A 17942-nucleotide genomic window follows, 5' to 3' on the forward strand; every position below is an offset into this window, starting at 1 on the left:
TCTACACTCCACCCCAACCGGAGCCATGTGATCTCCTGGGAGAGGCAAAAACCGGATAAAAACCCCGGCCAATTGTGGGGGGGGGGGGGGGGGCAAAATCGGGAAAATTCTTCTCCGACCCATCCAGGTGATCGACACTAGTCCAGGAGATCACCCTGGCCGTATTCAATTCCCTGCAGTACTTACCATTATATCTGCACCGGCCAGGAGGTTATCCAGTCTAATCCCAATTACCAGCTTTAGGTCCGTAACCATTCAGGTTAAGGCACTTTAAGTGCCCATCCAAGCACCTTTTAAATTGCTGTGGGTCTGGAGTCACACATAGGCCAGACCGGGTAAGGGCGGCAGATTTCCTTCCCGAAAGGACATTAGTGAACCAGATGGGTTTTTACGACAATCTGGTAGTTTCATGGTCACCGTAACACCGATACTAGCTTTAAATGCCAGATTTATTTAATTAACTGGATTTAAATTCCACAGCTGCCGTGGTGGGACTTTTAGTCCAGGCCTCTGGTTTACTAGTCCAGTAACATAACCACTATGCTGACGTCAATCTCCCCTTAACCATCTCTGTTCGCAAGAGAACAACCCCAGCTTATCCAGTCTCTCCACATTTAAAAAGTACTTGGATGTACATTTGCAGGTGCCGCACCTACAGGGCTACGGACCAAGAGCTGGAAGGTGGGATTCGGCTGGATAGCTCTTTTTTGGCCGGCGCGGACACAATGGGCCGAATAGCTTCCTGCTGTGCCGTAAATTTCTATGATTCCAGCCCTCCTATATGGCTCAGAGACGTGGACCATATACAGTAGACACCTCAAATCGCTGGAGAAATACCACCAGCGATGCTGCCGCATGATCCTACAAATCCCGAGAGGACAGACGCACCAACGTCAGTGTTCTCAATCAGGCCAACATCCCCAGCATCAAAGCACTGACCACACTCGACCAGCTCCCCTGGGCGGGCCACAATGTCCGCATGCCTGGCAGGAGACTCCCAAAGCAAGCGCTCTACTCAGAACTCCTAAACGGCAAGCAAGCCCCAGGGACAATATTACAGGGACAATATTGTGCACAGTTTTGGTCTCCTAATCTGAGGAAGGACGTTCTTGCTATTGAGGGAGTGCAGCGAAGGTTCACCAGACTGATTCCCGGGGTGGCAGGACTGACATATGAAGAAAGAAGGGATCGATTAGGCTTGTATTCACTGGAGTTTATAAGAATGAGAGGGGATCTCATAAAACATATAAAATTCTGACGGGATTGGACAGGTTAGATGCAGGAAGAATGTTCCCGATGTTGGGGGGAAGTCCAGAACCAGGGGGTCACAGTCTAAGAGTAAGGGGTAAGCCATTTAGGACCGAGATGAGGAGAAACTTCTTCACCCAGAGAGTGGTGAACCTGTGGAATTCTCTACAACAGAAAGTTGTTGAGGCCAGTTTGTTGGATATATTCAAAAAGGAGTTAGATGTGGCCCGCACAGCTAAAGGTAACAAGGGGTATGGAGAGAAAACAGGAACGGGGTACTGAAGTTGCATGATCAGCCATGATCTTATTGAATGGTGGTGCAGGCTCGAAGGGCCAAATGGCCTACTCCTGCACCTATTTTCTATGTTTCTATGTTTCCTCGATTTCGAGCGACTATGATGATGATAATTCTATGACATAACTGAAGTCCCTCATCCCTGGCACCATTCTGGCAAATCTCCTCTCAACCCTCTCCAAGGTTCTGGAGTACGGTGGCAGGACTTTAGATGCATTGTGTGAACTAATTTTGCAGACGCCTACACACCAACATGATCTGACGAGACGGCCAGGGGTGGGAGAGAAACAACAAGCAAATCCACACCGAATCGTTAACTTCAGGAGATCTTGCGATCCTTGCGCGTCGAGATGTTGAATACTCTGAACTCGGTCGAGGCTTTGCTGCACAAACTGCCGGGACGAGTCTTCATTTAATGCAAGGTTGGTGGAATCGGAGACGCACACCATCTTCCTGCCGGGCAACTGGGGGAAAAAAAAAAACAGTGTTGAGGTGTTTATCAGACCTAGGGTTAGGAGCAATGTTCCCTCTTTAAAAAAAAATTCCGGGCACGTTCTTGTAAGGGTTACAAATTTCGTGATCAAGGCACAGCAAGAGGCCACGATCTAAAATTGTTGAAAAGATAATCTGTGAGACTGTTGGGCAGGAGAAAGAGCGCCATCTTGGGGCAGGTGATGAGTCGTAACTGATTCGTGCAATTTCTGCGGGCAGGAGCGAGACCCAACTAACATCGAGACAAAGGGTTTTGATACAGTCAAGCAGAGAAGCCCATGGATTAATTGGCCGGAGGGGGAAAACCAGTTCCCTATGGAGACTACAAGTCTGCAAAAACCCAGGATAACAAAGGATCCCACAAGGCGTGCATTTTTGGATAACGGGGCACAAAAGATAAGGAGTTATCTTTGGTCCTGCCGATTCCAAACAAGGTGCGAATTGTGGCCATCCAAACAGACCCAGACCCATCATCACAGCCATCGAGACTCATCCAGATGCATTAACTAAAAGCAGCCCAGTAGGAGATTGGTATAATCAAATGGATATATATGTAAGAAGGGAACAGGTCAGAACAACAGGTCCAAGAAACACCTCAGAACAACAGGTCAAAAGGAATAACGACCACAAAGCAAGCAGCCAGGACCCACCATCTTCCCTCGCTCCACGAGCCAACAATCAACAATAGCAGCAACTGGCTGGATGGGTGATTGTATGTCTTCGATCAATCTCGAAGTCGTCTTGTTGTGTAATATTTAGTTGATTTTTGTGCAATAAACTAACAGATGGGTTTAAGCCTAAACCTTGCGTTACGTGGAGTCCTTCCTGTAATTCCCGAGGTCTATGAATCAAGAGTCGAGTGGGAAACGGACACCCTACAGTCCCTTGGGGCTCGACAAGGTGGATGCAGAGAGGATGTTTCCACTGATGGGGGAGACTAGAACTAGGGGGCATAATCTTAGAATAAGGGGCCGCCCATTTAAAACTGAGATGAGGAGGAATTTCTTCTCTCAGAGAGTTGTAAATCTGTGGAATTCACTGCATCAGAGAGCTGTGGAAGCTGGGACATTGAATAGATTTAAGATAGAGATAGACAGTTTCTTCACCAATAAGGGGATATGGGGAGCGGGCAGGGAAGTGGAGCTGAGACCATGATCGGATCAGCCATGATCGTATTGAATGGCGGAGCAGGCTCGAGGAGCTGTATGACCTACTCCTGCTCCTATTTCTTATGTTAATTGCTGCGTGACCCATTCAGATATTGTGCGTGCGCAGTTTTTACAACGCAATAGCGGGTGAGTGGCCTGTGCGCGGGACCTCAGACACCGCACAGCTTCAGGGGAACGTTGGTGAGGAGGGGCGCAGATCTCCCCAAGCCAAGCATCGAGAAAATGGGAGCATAGAAACATAGAAAATAGGTGCAGGAGTAGGCCATTCGGACCTTCAAGCCTGCACCGCCATTCAATGAGTTCGTGGCTGATCATTCCCTCAGTACTCCCTTTCCTGCTTTCTCTCCATACCCTTTGATCTCTTTAGCCGTAAGGGCCACATCTAACTCCCTTTTGAATATATCCAACAAACTGGCAACAACAACTCTCTGCGGCAGAGAATTCCACAGGTTCACAATTCTCTGAGTGAAGAAGTTTCTCCTCATCTCAGTCCTAAATGACTTGCCCCTTATCCTTAGACTGTATCCCCTGGTTCTGGACTTCCCCAACATCAGGAACATTCTTCCTGCATCTAACCTGTCCAATCCCATAAGAATTTTATATGTTTCTATGAGGTCCCCTCTCATCCTTCTACATTCTAGTGAATAAAGGCCCAGTAGATCCAGTATCTCCTCATATGTCAGTCCAGCTATCCCGGGAATCAGTCTGGTGAACCTTCACTGCACTCCCTCAATAGCAAGAAGGTCCTTCCTCAGATTAGGAGACCAAAACTGAACACAATATTCCAGGTGCGGCCTCACCAAGGCCCTGTACAACTGCAGTAAGACCTCCCTGCTCCTATACTCAAATCCCCTAGCTATGAAGGCCAACATACCATTAGCATTCCTCACCGCCTGCTGTACCTGCATGCCAACTTTCAATGACTAATGTACCATGACACCCAGGTCTCATTGCACCTCCCCTTTTCCTAATCTGCCGCCATTCAGATAATATTCGGCCTTTGTGTTTTTGCCACCAAAGTGTATAACCTCACATTTATCTACATTATACTGCATCTGCCATGCATTTGCCCACTCACCTAACCTGTCCAAGTCACCCTGCAGCCTCTTAGCATCCTCCTCACAGCTCGCACCGCCACCCAGTTTAGTGTCATCTGCAAACTTGGAGATATTACACTCAATTCCTTCATCTAAATCATTAATGTATATTGTAAATAGCTGGGGTCCCAGCACTGAGCCCTGCGGCACCCAATGTCGACAGCGTATTTGTAGGTGGGGACCCGACCTCGCAACGCAAGTGGCAAAAGATCCACCCAGCTGGCCACAGTGTGCGCACAGATCCGGTGGGGGGGGGTTACACGTTTCAGTCTCTAGTCTCTGTTTAGTTCGCAGGGATGGCGGAGCCTGGTCTCCAGTCATCTTGGTTAATCCTTGCCACTGGACCAAGCCCGTGCTCTGTCAAGCCCGTGTGCAACGGCCACTCCACGCTCAAAGAATTCACGCGCAGGCATCTTCCACCGTGTAAAATTAGTTTAACAGTCAGCTGAGTATTCGTTTTTAGTGTGTGAGCAAGTCATCCTCGACCCCGAGGGACTGCCTATGAGTTAGCAGCGTGGTGGGTGTAGAGAGAAAAAAATAACTTGCATTTCTATAGCACCTTTCACCACCTCAGTACGTCCCAAAGCGCTTTTACAGCCAATGAAGTGCTTTTTTTGTAGTCTAGTCACTGTTGTAATGTGGGAAACGCGGCAGCCAATCGCGCACAGCAAGCTCCCACCAACAGCAGTGTGATAAATGACCAGATAATCTGTTCTAGTGAAAGGAAAACAGAAAATGCTGAAAATACTCAGCAGGTCAGGCAGCATCTGTGGAGAGAGAAACAGAGTTAGCGTTTCGGGTCAATGACCTTTCGTCCAAACTGTTTCTCTCTCCACAGATGCTGCCTGACCCGCTGACCATTTCCAGCATTTTCTGCTTTTAATTTCCAGCTATCAGTTTTGCTTTTGTTTTATTTGCTTTAGTGATTGAGGGATAAATATTGGACCAGGACACCGGGCATATGGGTGGGAAAGCAAACTGTGAAGAGGACACAAAAAATCTGCAAAGGGACATAGACAGGGCTAAGTGAGTGGGCAAAAATTTGGCAGATGGAGTATAATGTGGGAAAATGTGAGGTTATCCACTTTGGCAAAAATAATAGAAAAGCAAATTATAATTTAAATGGAGAAAAATTGCAAAGTGCTGCAGTACAGAGAGACCTGGGGATCCTTGTGCATGAAACACAAAAAGTTAGTATGCAGGTACAGCAAGTGATCAGGAAGGCAAATAGAAGGTTGGCCTTTATTGCAAAGGGGATAGAGTATAAAAGTAGAGAAGTCCTGCTACAACTGTACAGGGTATTGGCGAGGCCACACCTGGAGTACTGCGTACAGTTTTGGTCTCCGTATTTAAGGAAGGATATACTTGCATTGGAGGCTGTTCAGAGAAGGTTCACTAGGTTGATGCCGGAGATGAGGGGGTTGACTTATGAAGATAGGTTGAGCAGGTTGGGCCTATACACATTGGAATTCAGAAGAATGAGAGGTGATCTTATTGAAACTTGTAAGATAATGAGGAGGCTCAACAAGGTGGATGCAGAGAGGATATTTCCACTCATAGGAGAAACTAAAACTAGGGGACATAGTCTTAGAATAAGGGGCCTTCCAGTTAAAACTGAGATGAGGAGAAATTTCTTCTCTCAGAGGGTTGTAAATCTGTGGAATTCTCTGCCCCAGAGAGCTTTGGAGGCTGGTTCATTGAATATATTTAAGGTGGAGATAGACAGATTTTTGAGCGATAAGGGAATAAAGAGTTATGGGGAGCGGGCAGGGAACTTTGACACCGAGCCACATAAGGAGATATTAGTTGGTCAAAGAGGTAGGTTTAAATGAGCGTCTTAAAGGAGAAAAGAGAGGTGGAGAAGCGGAGAGGTGCACTGTCGGAGGGGCGGTACTGTGGGAGTGCTGCACTGTCGGAGGGGCAGTACTGAGGGAGTGCTGCACTGTCGGAGGGGCAGCACTGAGGGAGTGCCGCACTGTCGGAGGGGCAGTACTGAGGGAGTGCTGCACTGTCGGAGGGGCAGTACTGAGGGAGTGCTGCACTGTCGGAGGGGCAGTACTGTGGGAGTGCTGCACTGTCGGAGGGGCAGTACTATGGGAATGCTGCACTGTCGGAGGGGCAGTACTGAGGGAGTGCTGCACTGTTGGAGGGGCAGTCTAAGGATAGGGGGTAAGCCATTTAGGACTGAGATGAGGAGAAACCTCTTCACTCAGAGAGTGGTGAACTTGTGGAATTCCCTACCTCAGAGAGTTGTTGAGGCCAGTTCGTTAGATACATTCAAGAGGGAGTTAGATGTGACCCTTACGGCTAAAGGGATCAAGGGGTATGGTGAGAAAGCAGGAAAGGGGTACTGAGGGAATGATCAGCCATGATCTTATTGAATAGTGGTGCAGGCTCGAAGGGCTGAATGGCCTACTCCTGCACCTATTTTCTATGTTTTTATGTTTGTGGGGCTGGATGAAGTTACACAGATAGGGAGGGGCAAGGCCATGGAGGGATTTGAAAACCAAGATGAGAATCATGTGTGTTTGTGCAGCGTACGTTTAATAGAACCTTTCAGAACCTTGTCTACAACCTCAGATTCCTGCTCCATTGCTTGTGTTGTTTCTGAAGCTCTAAAACGTTATTGCAGCCTGTCTGTTTCATGAACTCTATAGTTGCGAGAAAGCTATTTTTTGAGCCATAAAGGAATAAAAGGTTATGGGGAGCGGGCAGGCAAGTGGAGCTAAATCCACGATCAGATCAGCCATGATCTTATTGAATGGCGGAGCAGGCTCGAGGGGCCGAATGGCCTCATCCTGCTCCTATTTCTTATGTTCTTTTCAACCAGCCAGATTTAATTATGCAAAAAGCGTGCGATCAAGCCACTTTGCAGGCTTAAATTTGAAGCGTTGCAGGACTGGTAGGTCAACAAGCACAAGGGTGAAGGGTGAACGGGACTTGGTACGGGTTAGGAAAGGGGCAGCAATTTTGGATGAGCTGAAAATCTACGGAAAGTGGGAAGGCCAGTCAGGCAAGAGTTGGAATGGTTGCGTCTGCAGGTAACAAAACCATTAAGCAAATCTCTTTGCGACAATTCTTACCCACGTGACCTGCAGGAGCCGGTATCTCACTATACTTTGAAGCATTGAAGCACTGACCACACTTGATCAGCTCTGCTGGGCAGGCCACATAGTTCACGTGTCAGACACGAGACTCCCAAAGCAAGCGCTCTACTCGGGACTCGTCCACGGCAAACGAGCCCCAGGTGGGCATAGGAAACGTTACAAGGACACCCTCAAAGCCTCCCTGATAAAGTGCGACATCCCCACTGACACCTGGGAGTCCCTGGCCAAAGACCACCCTAAGTGGAGGAAGTGCATTCGGGAGGGCGCTGAGCACCTCGAGTCTCGTCGCCGAGAGCATGCAGAAAACAAGCGCAGGCAGCGGAAGGAGCATGCAACAAACCAGGCTCCCTGCCCACCCTTTCCCTCAACGACTATCTGTCCAACTTGTGACAGAGACTGTGGTTCCCGTATTGGACTGTACAGCCACCTAAGAACTCATGCTAAGAGTGGAAGCAAGTCTTCCTCGATTCGAGGGACTGCCTGATGATGATGACACTGAAGCGCTGAGTTTATGGTATTCCGCAGGTTTATGAGGTGACGTCAGTTTCGAGGAACAAAAGAGGAATGGGGTGGAATATAAGAACAGAGATGAGTGAGGAAAGGCAAATACAATGCACGCAGAGAGGTTAAAAATAAACCGGTGAGAGACAGGCGTGTGTGACTGAATCGAAGGAGTAACTCGAATGGTATTTGTGGAGTTTGTAGCACAATCTTCACACCTGGGCCAAAGCATGAAATGCCTTAGGCAAGTGTGTGCGTGAGTGTGTGTGTGTGAAGCCAAACGATATTGCTGCCAGGGTATCAAACAGGCTCATAAATGATATAAATAGGTCCGACTACAGGGAATTGTGTAAAAATAAGCAGACTAGATATAAAACTGCCGAAGACAATGGAGCTTTGTTTTATTTGTACCTCTGCCAATAAGGTCATAGAATTTACAACAACCTGTAGTATTTAAATAGCGCCTTTAACGTAACAAAACTTCCCCCAAGGCGCTTCACAGGAGCGTTATCAAACAAAATTTGACTCCGAGCCACATAAGTAGAAATTTGCACAGGTGACCAAAAGTCTGGTCACAGAGGTAGGTTTTAAGGAGCGTCTTGAAGGAGGAGAGAGAGGTAGACAGACGGAGAGGTTTAGGGAGGGAGTTCCAGAGCTTGGGGCCTCGGCAACAGAAGGCATGGCCACCAATGGTGCAGCGATTATCATCAGGGATGCTCAAGAGGCCAGAATTGGAATCGCGCAGAGATTTCGGCGAGTTGTGGGGTTGGAGGAGATTACAGAGATAGGGAGGGGCGAGGGCCATGGAGGGATTTGAAAAACAAGGTTGAGGTTTTTTTTAAGTTTGCCAGCGTTGTAGGATCGAGCCACAGATTGGTCAAACGGGTAAGTTTTAAGGAGCGTCTTAAAGGAGGAAAGAGAGGTTTGGAAAGGCAGAGGTTCAGGGAGGAAATTCCGGAACTTGGAGTCGAGGCAGCTGAAGGCACGGCCGCCAATGGTGGAATGGTACATGGCAACAGGGGGAGGCCATTTAGCCCCTTGAGCCTGTTCTGCCATTCAATGAGACCATGGTTGACCTGTGATATAAGAATATAAGAAATAGGAGCAGGAGACGGCCATACGGCCCCTCGAGCCTGCTCCGCCATTTAATAAGATCATGGCTGATCCAATCATGGACTCAGGTCCAGTTCCCTGCCCGTTCCCCATAACCCCTTATTCCCTTATCGGTTAACATAAAAACATAGAAAATAGGTGCAGGAGTAGGCCATTCTGCTCTTCGAGCCTGCACCACCATTCAATAAGATCATGGCTGATCATTCCCTCAGTACTCCTTTCCTGCTTTCTCTCCATACCCCTTGATCTCCTTAGCCGTAAGGGCCACATCTAGCTCCCTCTTGAATATATCCAATGAACTGGCATCAACAACTCTCTGCGGCAGGGAATTCCACAGGTTAACAACTCTCTGAGTGAAGAAGTTTCTCCTCATCTCAGTCCTAAATGGCCTACCCCTTATCCTAAGACTATGCCCCTAGTTCTGGACTTCCCCAACATCGGGAACATTCTTCCCGCATCTAACCTGTCCAGTCCCATCAGAATCTTATACGTTTCTATGAGATCCTCTCTCATCCTTCTAAACTCCAGTGAATAAAGGCCCAGTTGATCCAGCCTCTCCTCATATGACAGCCCAGTCATCCCTGGAATCAGTCTGGTGAACCTTCGCTGCACTCCCTCAATAGCAAGAACGAACTTCCTCAGATTAGGAGACCAAAACTGAACACAATATTCCAGGTGAGGCCTCACCAAGGCCCTGTACGACTGCAGTAAGACCTCCCTGTTCCTATACTCAAATCCCCTAGCTATGAAGGCCAACATACCATTTGCCTTCTTCACCGCCTGCTGTACCTGCATGCCCACTTTCAGTGACTGATGAACCATGACACCCAGGTTTCGTTGCACCTCCCCTTTTCCTAATTTGCTGCCATCCAGATAATATTCTGCCTTCCTGTTTTTGCCCCCAAAATGGATAACCTCACATTTATCCACATTATACTGCATCTGCCATGCATTTGCCCCTCACCTAACCTGTCCAAGTCACCCTGCAGCCTCTTAGCTCACACCGCCACCTAGTTTAGTGTTATCCGCAAACTTGGAGATATTACATTCAATTCCTTCATCTAAATCGTTAATGTATATTGTAAAGAGTTGGGGTCCCAGCACTGAGCCCTGCGGCACTCCACGAGTCACTGCCTGCCATTTTGAAAAGGACCCGTTTATCCCGACTCTCTGCTTCCTGTCTGCCAACCAGTTCTCTATCCACATCAATACATTACCCCAAATACCATGTGCTTTAATTTTGCACACTAATCTTGTGTGTGGGACCTTGTCAAAAGCCTTTTGAAAGTCCAAATACACCACATCCACTGGTTCTCCCTTGTCCACTCTGCGAGTTATATCCTCAAAAGATTCCAGAAGATTCGTCAAGCATGATTTCCCTTTCATAAATTCATGCTGACTTGGTCCAATCCTGTCACTGCTTTCCAAATGCGCTGCTATTTCATCCTTAATGATTGATTCCAACATTTTCCCCACTACTGATGTCAGGCTAACCGGTCTATAATTACCTGTTTTCTCTCTCCCTCTTTTTAAAAAAAATGGTGTTACATTAGCTACCCTCCAGTCCATAGGAACTGATCCAGAGTCAATAGACTGTTGGAAAATGATCACCAATGCATCCACTATTTCTAGGGCCACTTCCTTAAGTATTCTGGGATGCAGACTATCAGGCCCCGGGGATTTATCGGCCTTCAATCCCATCAATTTCCCTATCACAATTTCCTGCCTGATAAGGATATCCTTCAGTTCCTCCTTCCCCTAGTACATTCTGTCCCCTAGTACATTCGGAAGGTTATTTGTGTCTTCCTTCGTGAAGACAGAACCAAAGTATTTGTTCAATTGGTCTGCCATTTCTTTGTTTCCCATTATAAATTCACCTGAATCCGACTGCAAGGGACCTACGTTTGTCTTCACTAATCTTTTTCTCCACATATTTATAGAAGCTTTTGCAGTCAGTTTTTATATTTCCTGCAAGCTTCCTTTCGTACTCTATTTCCCCCCTCTTAATCATCCTCTGTTGAATTCTAAATTTCTCCCAGTCCTCAGGTTTGTTGCTTTTTCTAGCCAAGTTATATGCCTCTTCCTTGGATTTAACACTATCCTTAATTTTCCTTGTTAGTCACGGTTGAGCCGCCTTCCCCGTTTTATTTTTACTCCAGACAGGGATGTACAATTGTTGAAGTTCATCCATGTGATCTTTAAATGTTTGCCATTGCCTATCCACCATCAACCCTTTAAGTATCCTTTGCCAGTTAAGAAACTGTCTATCTGTCTTAAATTTATTCAATGTCCCAGCCTCCACAGCTCTCTGAGGCAGCGAATTCCACAGATTTACAACCCTCTGATGGAAGAAATTCCTCATCTCAGTTTTAAATGGGCAGCCCCTTATTCTAAGATTATGCCCCCTAGTTCGAGTCTCCCCCATCAGTGGAAACATCCTCTCTGCTTCCACCTTGTCAAGTCCCTCATAACCCTACACGTTTGGATGAGTAGAGGCCCAACCTACTCAACCTTTCCTCATAAGTCAACCCCCTCATCCCCGGAATCAACCTAGTGAACCTTCTCTGAACTGCCTCCAAAGCAAGTATATCCTTTTGTAAATATGGTAACCCAAACTGCACGCAGTATTCCAGGTGTGGCCTCACCAATACCCTGTATAACTGTAGCAAGCTCCATACCGAACTCCAAAAGCCAGGATTCCATCCCATTGTAGCATGCAGTCCCTCCTATTGAGGATGACTTGCTTCCACACCAAAAAAGGATGAGTTCACAGGTGTTTCAATGAGGGACCCGACATTCTAGGTCCCGAAATACATGTTGAAGGGTGGAAGATGCCTGCGTGTGGATTTTTTAACGTGTGGTGACCGTTGCACACCAGCCACCACACGGGCTTCACAGAGCGAGACCTTGATCCAGCGGCAAGGGTTAACCAAGACGACTGGAGACCAGCTCTACTGCACAGAACTAGTGCGCGCACATATAGTGTGGGCTGGCCCGTGCTGCCCCAGGGCCCTCAACAGTCGCCTCTCCTGGGCCCCGAACCCTCTCCTCTCCTGGGCCCCGAACCCTCTCCTCTCCTGGGCCCCGAACCCTCTCCTCTCCTGGGCCCCGAACCCTCTCCTCTCCTGGGCCCCGAACCCTCTCCTCTCCTGGGCCCCGATCTCTCACCGCTCTTCTCCCCCAATCAAAAACAGAGCAGTCAGTACATCAGTTAGTCTCCTCTTATCTTGGAGACATCAAATATCGACACACTGTTATTTGAAATATCAAAATATTAACCCTTCAACCAGGTTGGAGTTTATCAGCAGAAACAAACGCTAACTAACAGGTATGTACAGGATCCCAGGTCCTCTGTGCTCCACAACCTGTGGTGAAAAGACCTTTGCGCCTGTTGCAGTTGTCACTTACCTGCAATGGTGGCACCAGGTGAGAGAGGCTGTCACGGAGGTAGGCGTAGTGCCGGAACGTGTGATCTGAGAACAGCGCGGACATCGTGGGGCAGATCTTGGCAGCGTTGAACACCAGGACCAGCACTGCAATATCTAGCACAAGCTGCAGTTAAGAAGCATAGAATGACCCCCTTTAACTGCGTACACTCCAGAGAGACAACAACCCTCCTGTCCTGTACAAATACACAATCACGCATTGTATAACAGACCATCATTTTCTCCTTCAGACACAGAAACATAGAAAATAGTAGTAGTAGGCCATTCGGCCCTTCGAGCCTGCACCGCCATTCACTATGATCATGGCTGATCCTCTATCTCAACACCATATTCCTGCTTTCCTCCCCATATCCCTTGATGCCTTTTGTGTCTAGAAATCTATCTATCTCCCTCTTAAATATATTCAGTGACTTGGCCTCCACAGCCTTCTGTGGTAGAGAATTGCACAGGTTCACCACCCTCTGAGTGAAAACATTTCTCCTCATCTCGGTCCTAAATTTCCTACCCCGTATCCTGAGACTGTGACCCCTTGTTCTAGACATCCCAGCCAGGGGAAACATCCAGTCTATCCAACCCAGTCAGAATTTTATACGTTTCAATGAGATCGCCTCTCATTCTTCTAAACTCTAGTGAATACAGGCCTAGTCGACCCAATCTCTCATACGACACTTTTCTACAATAGATTTTTAGGTGAGAAAGGTTAGTGCCAGAAAATGAAACATAGAAAATAGGTGCAGGAGTAGGCCATTTGGCCCTTCGAGCCTGCACCACCATTCAATGTGATCATGGCTGATCATGCAACCTCAGTACCCCACCCCTGCCTTCTCTCCATACCCCCTGATCCCTTTAGCCGTAAGGGCCACATCTAACTCCCTTTTGAATACTTTCTGTGGCAGAGAATTCCACAGGTTCACAATTCTCTGGGTGAAAAAGTTTCTCCTCATCTCAGTCCTAAATGGCCTACCCCTTGTCCTAAGACGATGCCCCTGGTTCCCCAACATCGGGAACATTCTTTCCGTATCTAACCTGTCCTGTCCCGTCAGAATTTTATAAGTTTCTATGAGATTCCCTCTCATTCTTCTAAATGAGAGGGGAAACACTTCCTCATATTTAGCATCCAATGCCAGAGTCAAGCACGCCCAGGTCAGAGACTGCCACTTTAGATGCAGAGAACTGGGAGAGTTACACTCCGCTCTGGGGGGTGGGGTTGCTTCGGAACATTGTCAATGATTAGTTTGGGGGGGGGGGGGGGGTGGCGGGGAAGAGACAGATCCTTTCACAACTTCAGGACGTCCCAAAGCACTTTACTGAAGTCATTTTTGGAGTGCAGTCACTGTTGTAATGTAGGAACATGGCAGCCAATTTGCGCACAGCAAGCTCCCACAGATTGGTGATAATGACCAGATCACCTGTTTTTAGTGATGTTGGTTGAGAGATAAATATTGGCCCCAGGACACCGGGGAGAACTCCACCTGTTCTTCTTCGAAATAATGGCATGGGATCTTTTATGTCCACCTGAGAAGGCAGACGGGGCCTCGGTTTAACGTCTCATCCGAAAGACGGCACCTCCGACAGTGCGGCGCTCCCTCAGCACTGCCCCTCCGACCAGTGCGGCGCTCCCTCAGCACTGCCCCTCCGACCAGTGCGGCGCTCCCTCAGCACTGCCCCTCCGACAGTGCGGCGCTCCCTCAGCACTGCCCCTCCGACAGTGCGGCGCTCCCTCAGCACTGCCCCTCCGACAGTGCGGCGCTCCCTCAGCACTGCCCCTCCGACAGTGCGGCGCTCCCTCAGCTCTGCCCCTCCGACAGTGCGGCGCTCCCTCAGTACTTCACTGGAGTGTCAACCTAGATTTCTGTGCTCAATTCTCTGGAGTGGGATTTGAACCCACAACCTTCTGACTCTGAGGTGCAGGTGATACCCACTGAGCCACTGAAACAAAGTGCTTTACGTGGCCTTCAAAAGCTTAGTTATGGTAAGAATTGCAAGTGTCTGGTTTCTGCGGGATGACTCAGGTGGACTGCTGCCAGAAACGGGGAGGAGAGGCTGGGTGGGAGGGGTTGTATATAATTGCAAGTTGCGTTGCAGTGGGTTTTCACACAAGCAATGAAAAGCAAAGACTTGTACTTCTATAACTCCTTTCACAACTTCAGGACATCCCAAAGTTCTTTACAGCCAATGAATTACTTTAGAGGTGTAGTCGCTGTTGTAGTGTTGGAAACACGGCAGCCAATTTGTGCACAGCAAGCTCCCACAAACACCAATGTGGTAATGACCCAGATAATCTCTTTTTTTTAAAAAAAAAAGTGATGTTGGTTGAGGTACAGATATTGGCCAGGACACCGGGGAGAACTTTTGTAACGCTAACCCGAGAAAACGCTTTTGTTTGTAATCGAGGTTAAAATGGATACAGGCTGGGTCGTCCATGTCTGGTTCTGGCGTGTCGAAGTACGGGTGCGTGCTGAGCAGTTCTGGGACCAGAGGTAACACCAGGGTCGGATGCCTGCTTCCGAGGTACTTGAGACATCTAGGAGGAGAAGAAAAGTCGCTCAAATTCATCGAAAATGTCAATAAAAACACGAGAGTAGATCCATCAAATACGAGTGATACAGCGCCGTATTCATAGAATCGCACAGCACAAGAGGAGGCCGTTCGGCTCATTGTTCCTGTGCCGGCTCTGTGAAAGAGCGATCCAATTAATCCCACTACCCACTGCTCTTTTCCCCCATAACACTGCAAATATTTCCTTTTCTGAACATAGGAACCGTAGGCCATTCAGCCTCTCAAGCCTATTAGATCGTGGCTGATCTGTATTGATCAGATATATACCTCGCGTTGAGTACATTCAAGACAGAGATCGATAAAGATTTTTTGGATATTCTGGGAATCAGGGGATAGTGCAGGAAAGAGGAGTTGAGGTCGAAGATCAGCCATGGTCTTATTGAGCAGCGGAGGGGGTGAATGGCCGACTCCTGCTCCTATTTCTTCCATAGAGATCCCATTCCTTTTTGACGGTTACTATTGAATCTGCTTCTTCGCCCTTTCAGGCAATGGATCCTGAACGACGACTGTTTGGCTCAGAGGCGAGAGTACTTCCCACTAAGCCACGGCTGACACCCAATGCCCACTGCAGAATTAAGCCACGCAGATCAGAAGGGTTTATCTGCCGTCCTTACCCGGTCTGGGCCTAGAGGTGATTCCAGACCCACAGCAATGTGCTTGACTCTTAACCACCCTCTGAAACTGCCCTCTACAACAAGCCCCTCAGTTGTCCCAAAGCCACTACAAAGAAATATAGATACGAACTGTAGCAGTTGAAGGCGGCTCACCACCACCTTCTCGAGGGTAGTTCGTGGCGGGCGATAAGTGCCGGCCACGCCCACATCCCAGGAACGAATTAAAACAAAAACACACAGACACAGAGGAAGACTCACTTCCAGATGGAGTTCCGATCGGTGGGGTACTTTGCCAGATTCTTCAAAAGCTCCACCAGAGCCAGGTGAATACCATCCTTCGTCGACACGTTGGTGTAACACAACAGCTCGTGCAAGGCTTCCCGGATGTCGCGAGAGGAGTCCTGGAAAACGAAAGGGTAAACTGAATACCGAAACACCGGCCCCGAGCAATTATTTCACCTTTTCTTTGTCAGCTGTGGCACAATTGCTTTGCGATTCCCCTGCATTACAACCCATTATAATCAGAAAAGTTTTTCTTGGATTACTGATCAACTATATTCATTATTTACTCATCGATAAAACGCCTCAATTTCAAAATTCTCATCCTTGTTTACAAATCCCTCCATGGCCCTCGCCCCTCCCTATCTCTGTAATCTCTTCCAGCCCCACAACCCCCCGAGATCTCTGCGCTCCTCTAATTCTGCCCTCCTCTAATTCTGCCCTCTTGAGCATCTCTGATTATAATCGCTCAACTATTGGTGGCCGTGCCTTCTGCTGCCTAGGCCCCAAGCTCTGGAACTTACTCTCAAAATCTCTTTGCCTCTTTCCTCCTTTAAGATGCCCCTTAAAGCCTATCTCTTTAACCAAGTTTTTGGTCATCTGCCCTAATTTCTTCTTTTGTGGCTCGGTGTCAAAATGTATCTGTTTTGTCTTGTAACACTGGATATATTCATTGGATATATTCAAGAGGGAGTTAGATATGGCCCTTGCGGCTAAAGGGATTCAAGGGGTATGGAAAGAAAGCAGGAACGGGGTACTGAAGGAATGATCAGCCATGATCTTATTGAATGGTGGTGCAGGCTCGAAGGGCCGGATGGCCTACTCCTGCATCTAGTTTCTATGTTTCTCTGCAAAACTGCTGTGAAGCACCTTGCGATGCTTTACATCGTTAAAGGCGTTATATAAATAAAAGTTATTATTTGTCCCTACTTGCCGAGGGCAATAAGGCATTGGAACAGGAGGAGGCCATTCAGCCCTTTGAGCCTGTTCCGCCATTCAATTAGATGCTGATGTTGGCCTTCATAGCGAGGGGATTTGAGTACAGGGGCAGGGAGGTGTTACTATAGTTGTACAGGGCCTTGGTGAGGCCACACCTGGAGTATTGTTTACAGTTTTGGTCTCCTAACTTGAGGAAGGACATTCTTGCTATTGAGGGAGTGCAGCGAAGTTTCACCAGACTGATTCCCGGGATGGCGGGACTGACATAACAAGAAAGACTGGATCAACTGGGCTTGTATTCACTGGAGCTCAGAAGAATGAGAGGGGATCTCATAGAAACGTTTAAAATTCTGACGGGTTTAGACAGGTTAGATGCAGGAAGAATGTTCCTGATGTTGGGGAAGTCCAGAACCAGGGGTCACAGTCTAAGGATAAGGGGTAAGCCATTTAGGACCGAGATGAGAAGAAACTTCTTCACCCAGGGAGTGGTGAACCTGTGGAATTCTCTACCACAGAAAGTTGTTGAGGCCAATTCACTAAATACATTCAAAAAGGAGTTGGATGTAGTCCTTGCTACTAGGGGGATCAAGGGGTATGGCGAGAAAGCAGGAATGGTGTACTGAAGTTGCATGTTCAGCCATGAACTCATTGAATGGCGGTGCAGGCTCGAAGGGCCGGATGGCCTACTCCTGCACCTATTTTCTATGTTTCTATGTTGTATCTTAACTCCATCTACCCGCCTTGGTTCCTTAACCGTTAAATATCGATCAGTCTCAGTTTTGAAATTTCCAATTGACCACCGGCCTCAACAGCTTTTTGGGGGAGTGTGTTCTGGATTCCCAGCACCCTTTGCGTCCTGGATTCCCAGCACCCTTTGCGTCCTGACATCACCCGGCCGAGCTCTAATTTTAAGGTGACGCCCCCTTGTTCTGGACTCCTCCCACCAGAGGGAATGGTTTCTCTCGATCCACCCGATCGAACCCTTTAATCATCTTACACACCTCGATTGGATCACCACTTAATCTTCTACACTCGAGGGAACACAGGCCCAGTCTGTGCAACCTGTCCTCGAGATTTAAGCCT

At 48.0% G+C, this 17942-nt stretch overlaps 1 protein-coding gene across 2 annotated transcripts in view; it reads right to left on the bottom strand.

Moving 5' to 3' along the window:
* The window catches only part of ints4 (integrator complex subunit 4), a 94772-nt gene that overhangs the window by 36610 nt on the left and 40220 nt on the right, over positions 1-17942 (bottom strand). Inside the window, exons 12-15 of one of the 2 annotated variants that reach the window (XM_070892570.1) lie at positions 15900-16042; positions 14877-14992; positions 12431-12564; positions 1850-2007 (exon numbers count right to left, since the gene is read on the bottom strand). In XM_070892570.1, coding sequence (XP_070748671.1) covers positions 1850-2007; positions 12431-12564; positions 14877-14992; positions 15900-16042 — 551 coding nt within the window. The remainder of the gene's footprint in view (positions 1-1849; positions 2008-12430; positions 12565-14876; positions 14993-15899; positions 16043-17942) is intronic. The other variant, XM_070892571.1, reaches the window with a different exon arrangement.

The sequence above is a fragment of the Pristiophorus japonicus genome, chromosome 10 (assembly GCF_044704955.1).
Source record: "Pristiophorus japonicus isolate sPriJap1 chromosome 10, sPriJap1.hap1, whole genome shotgun sequence".
In the NCBI taxonomy this organism is placed as follows: Eukaryota; Metazoa; Chordata; class Chondrichthyes; family Pristiophoridae; genus Pristiophorus; species Pristiophorus japonicus.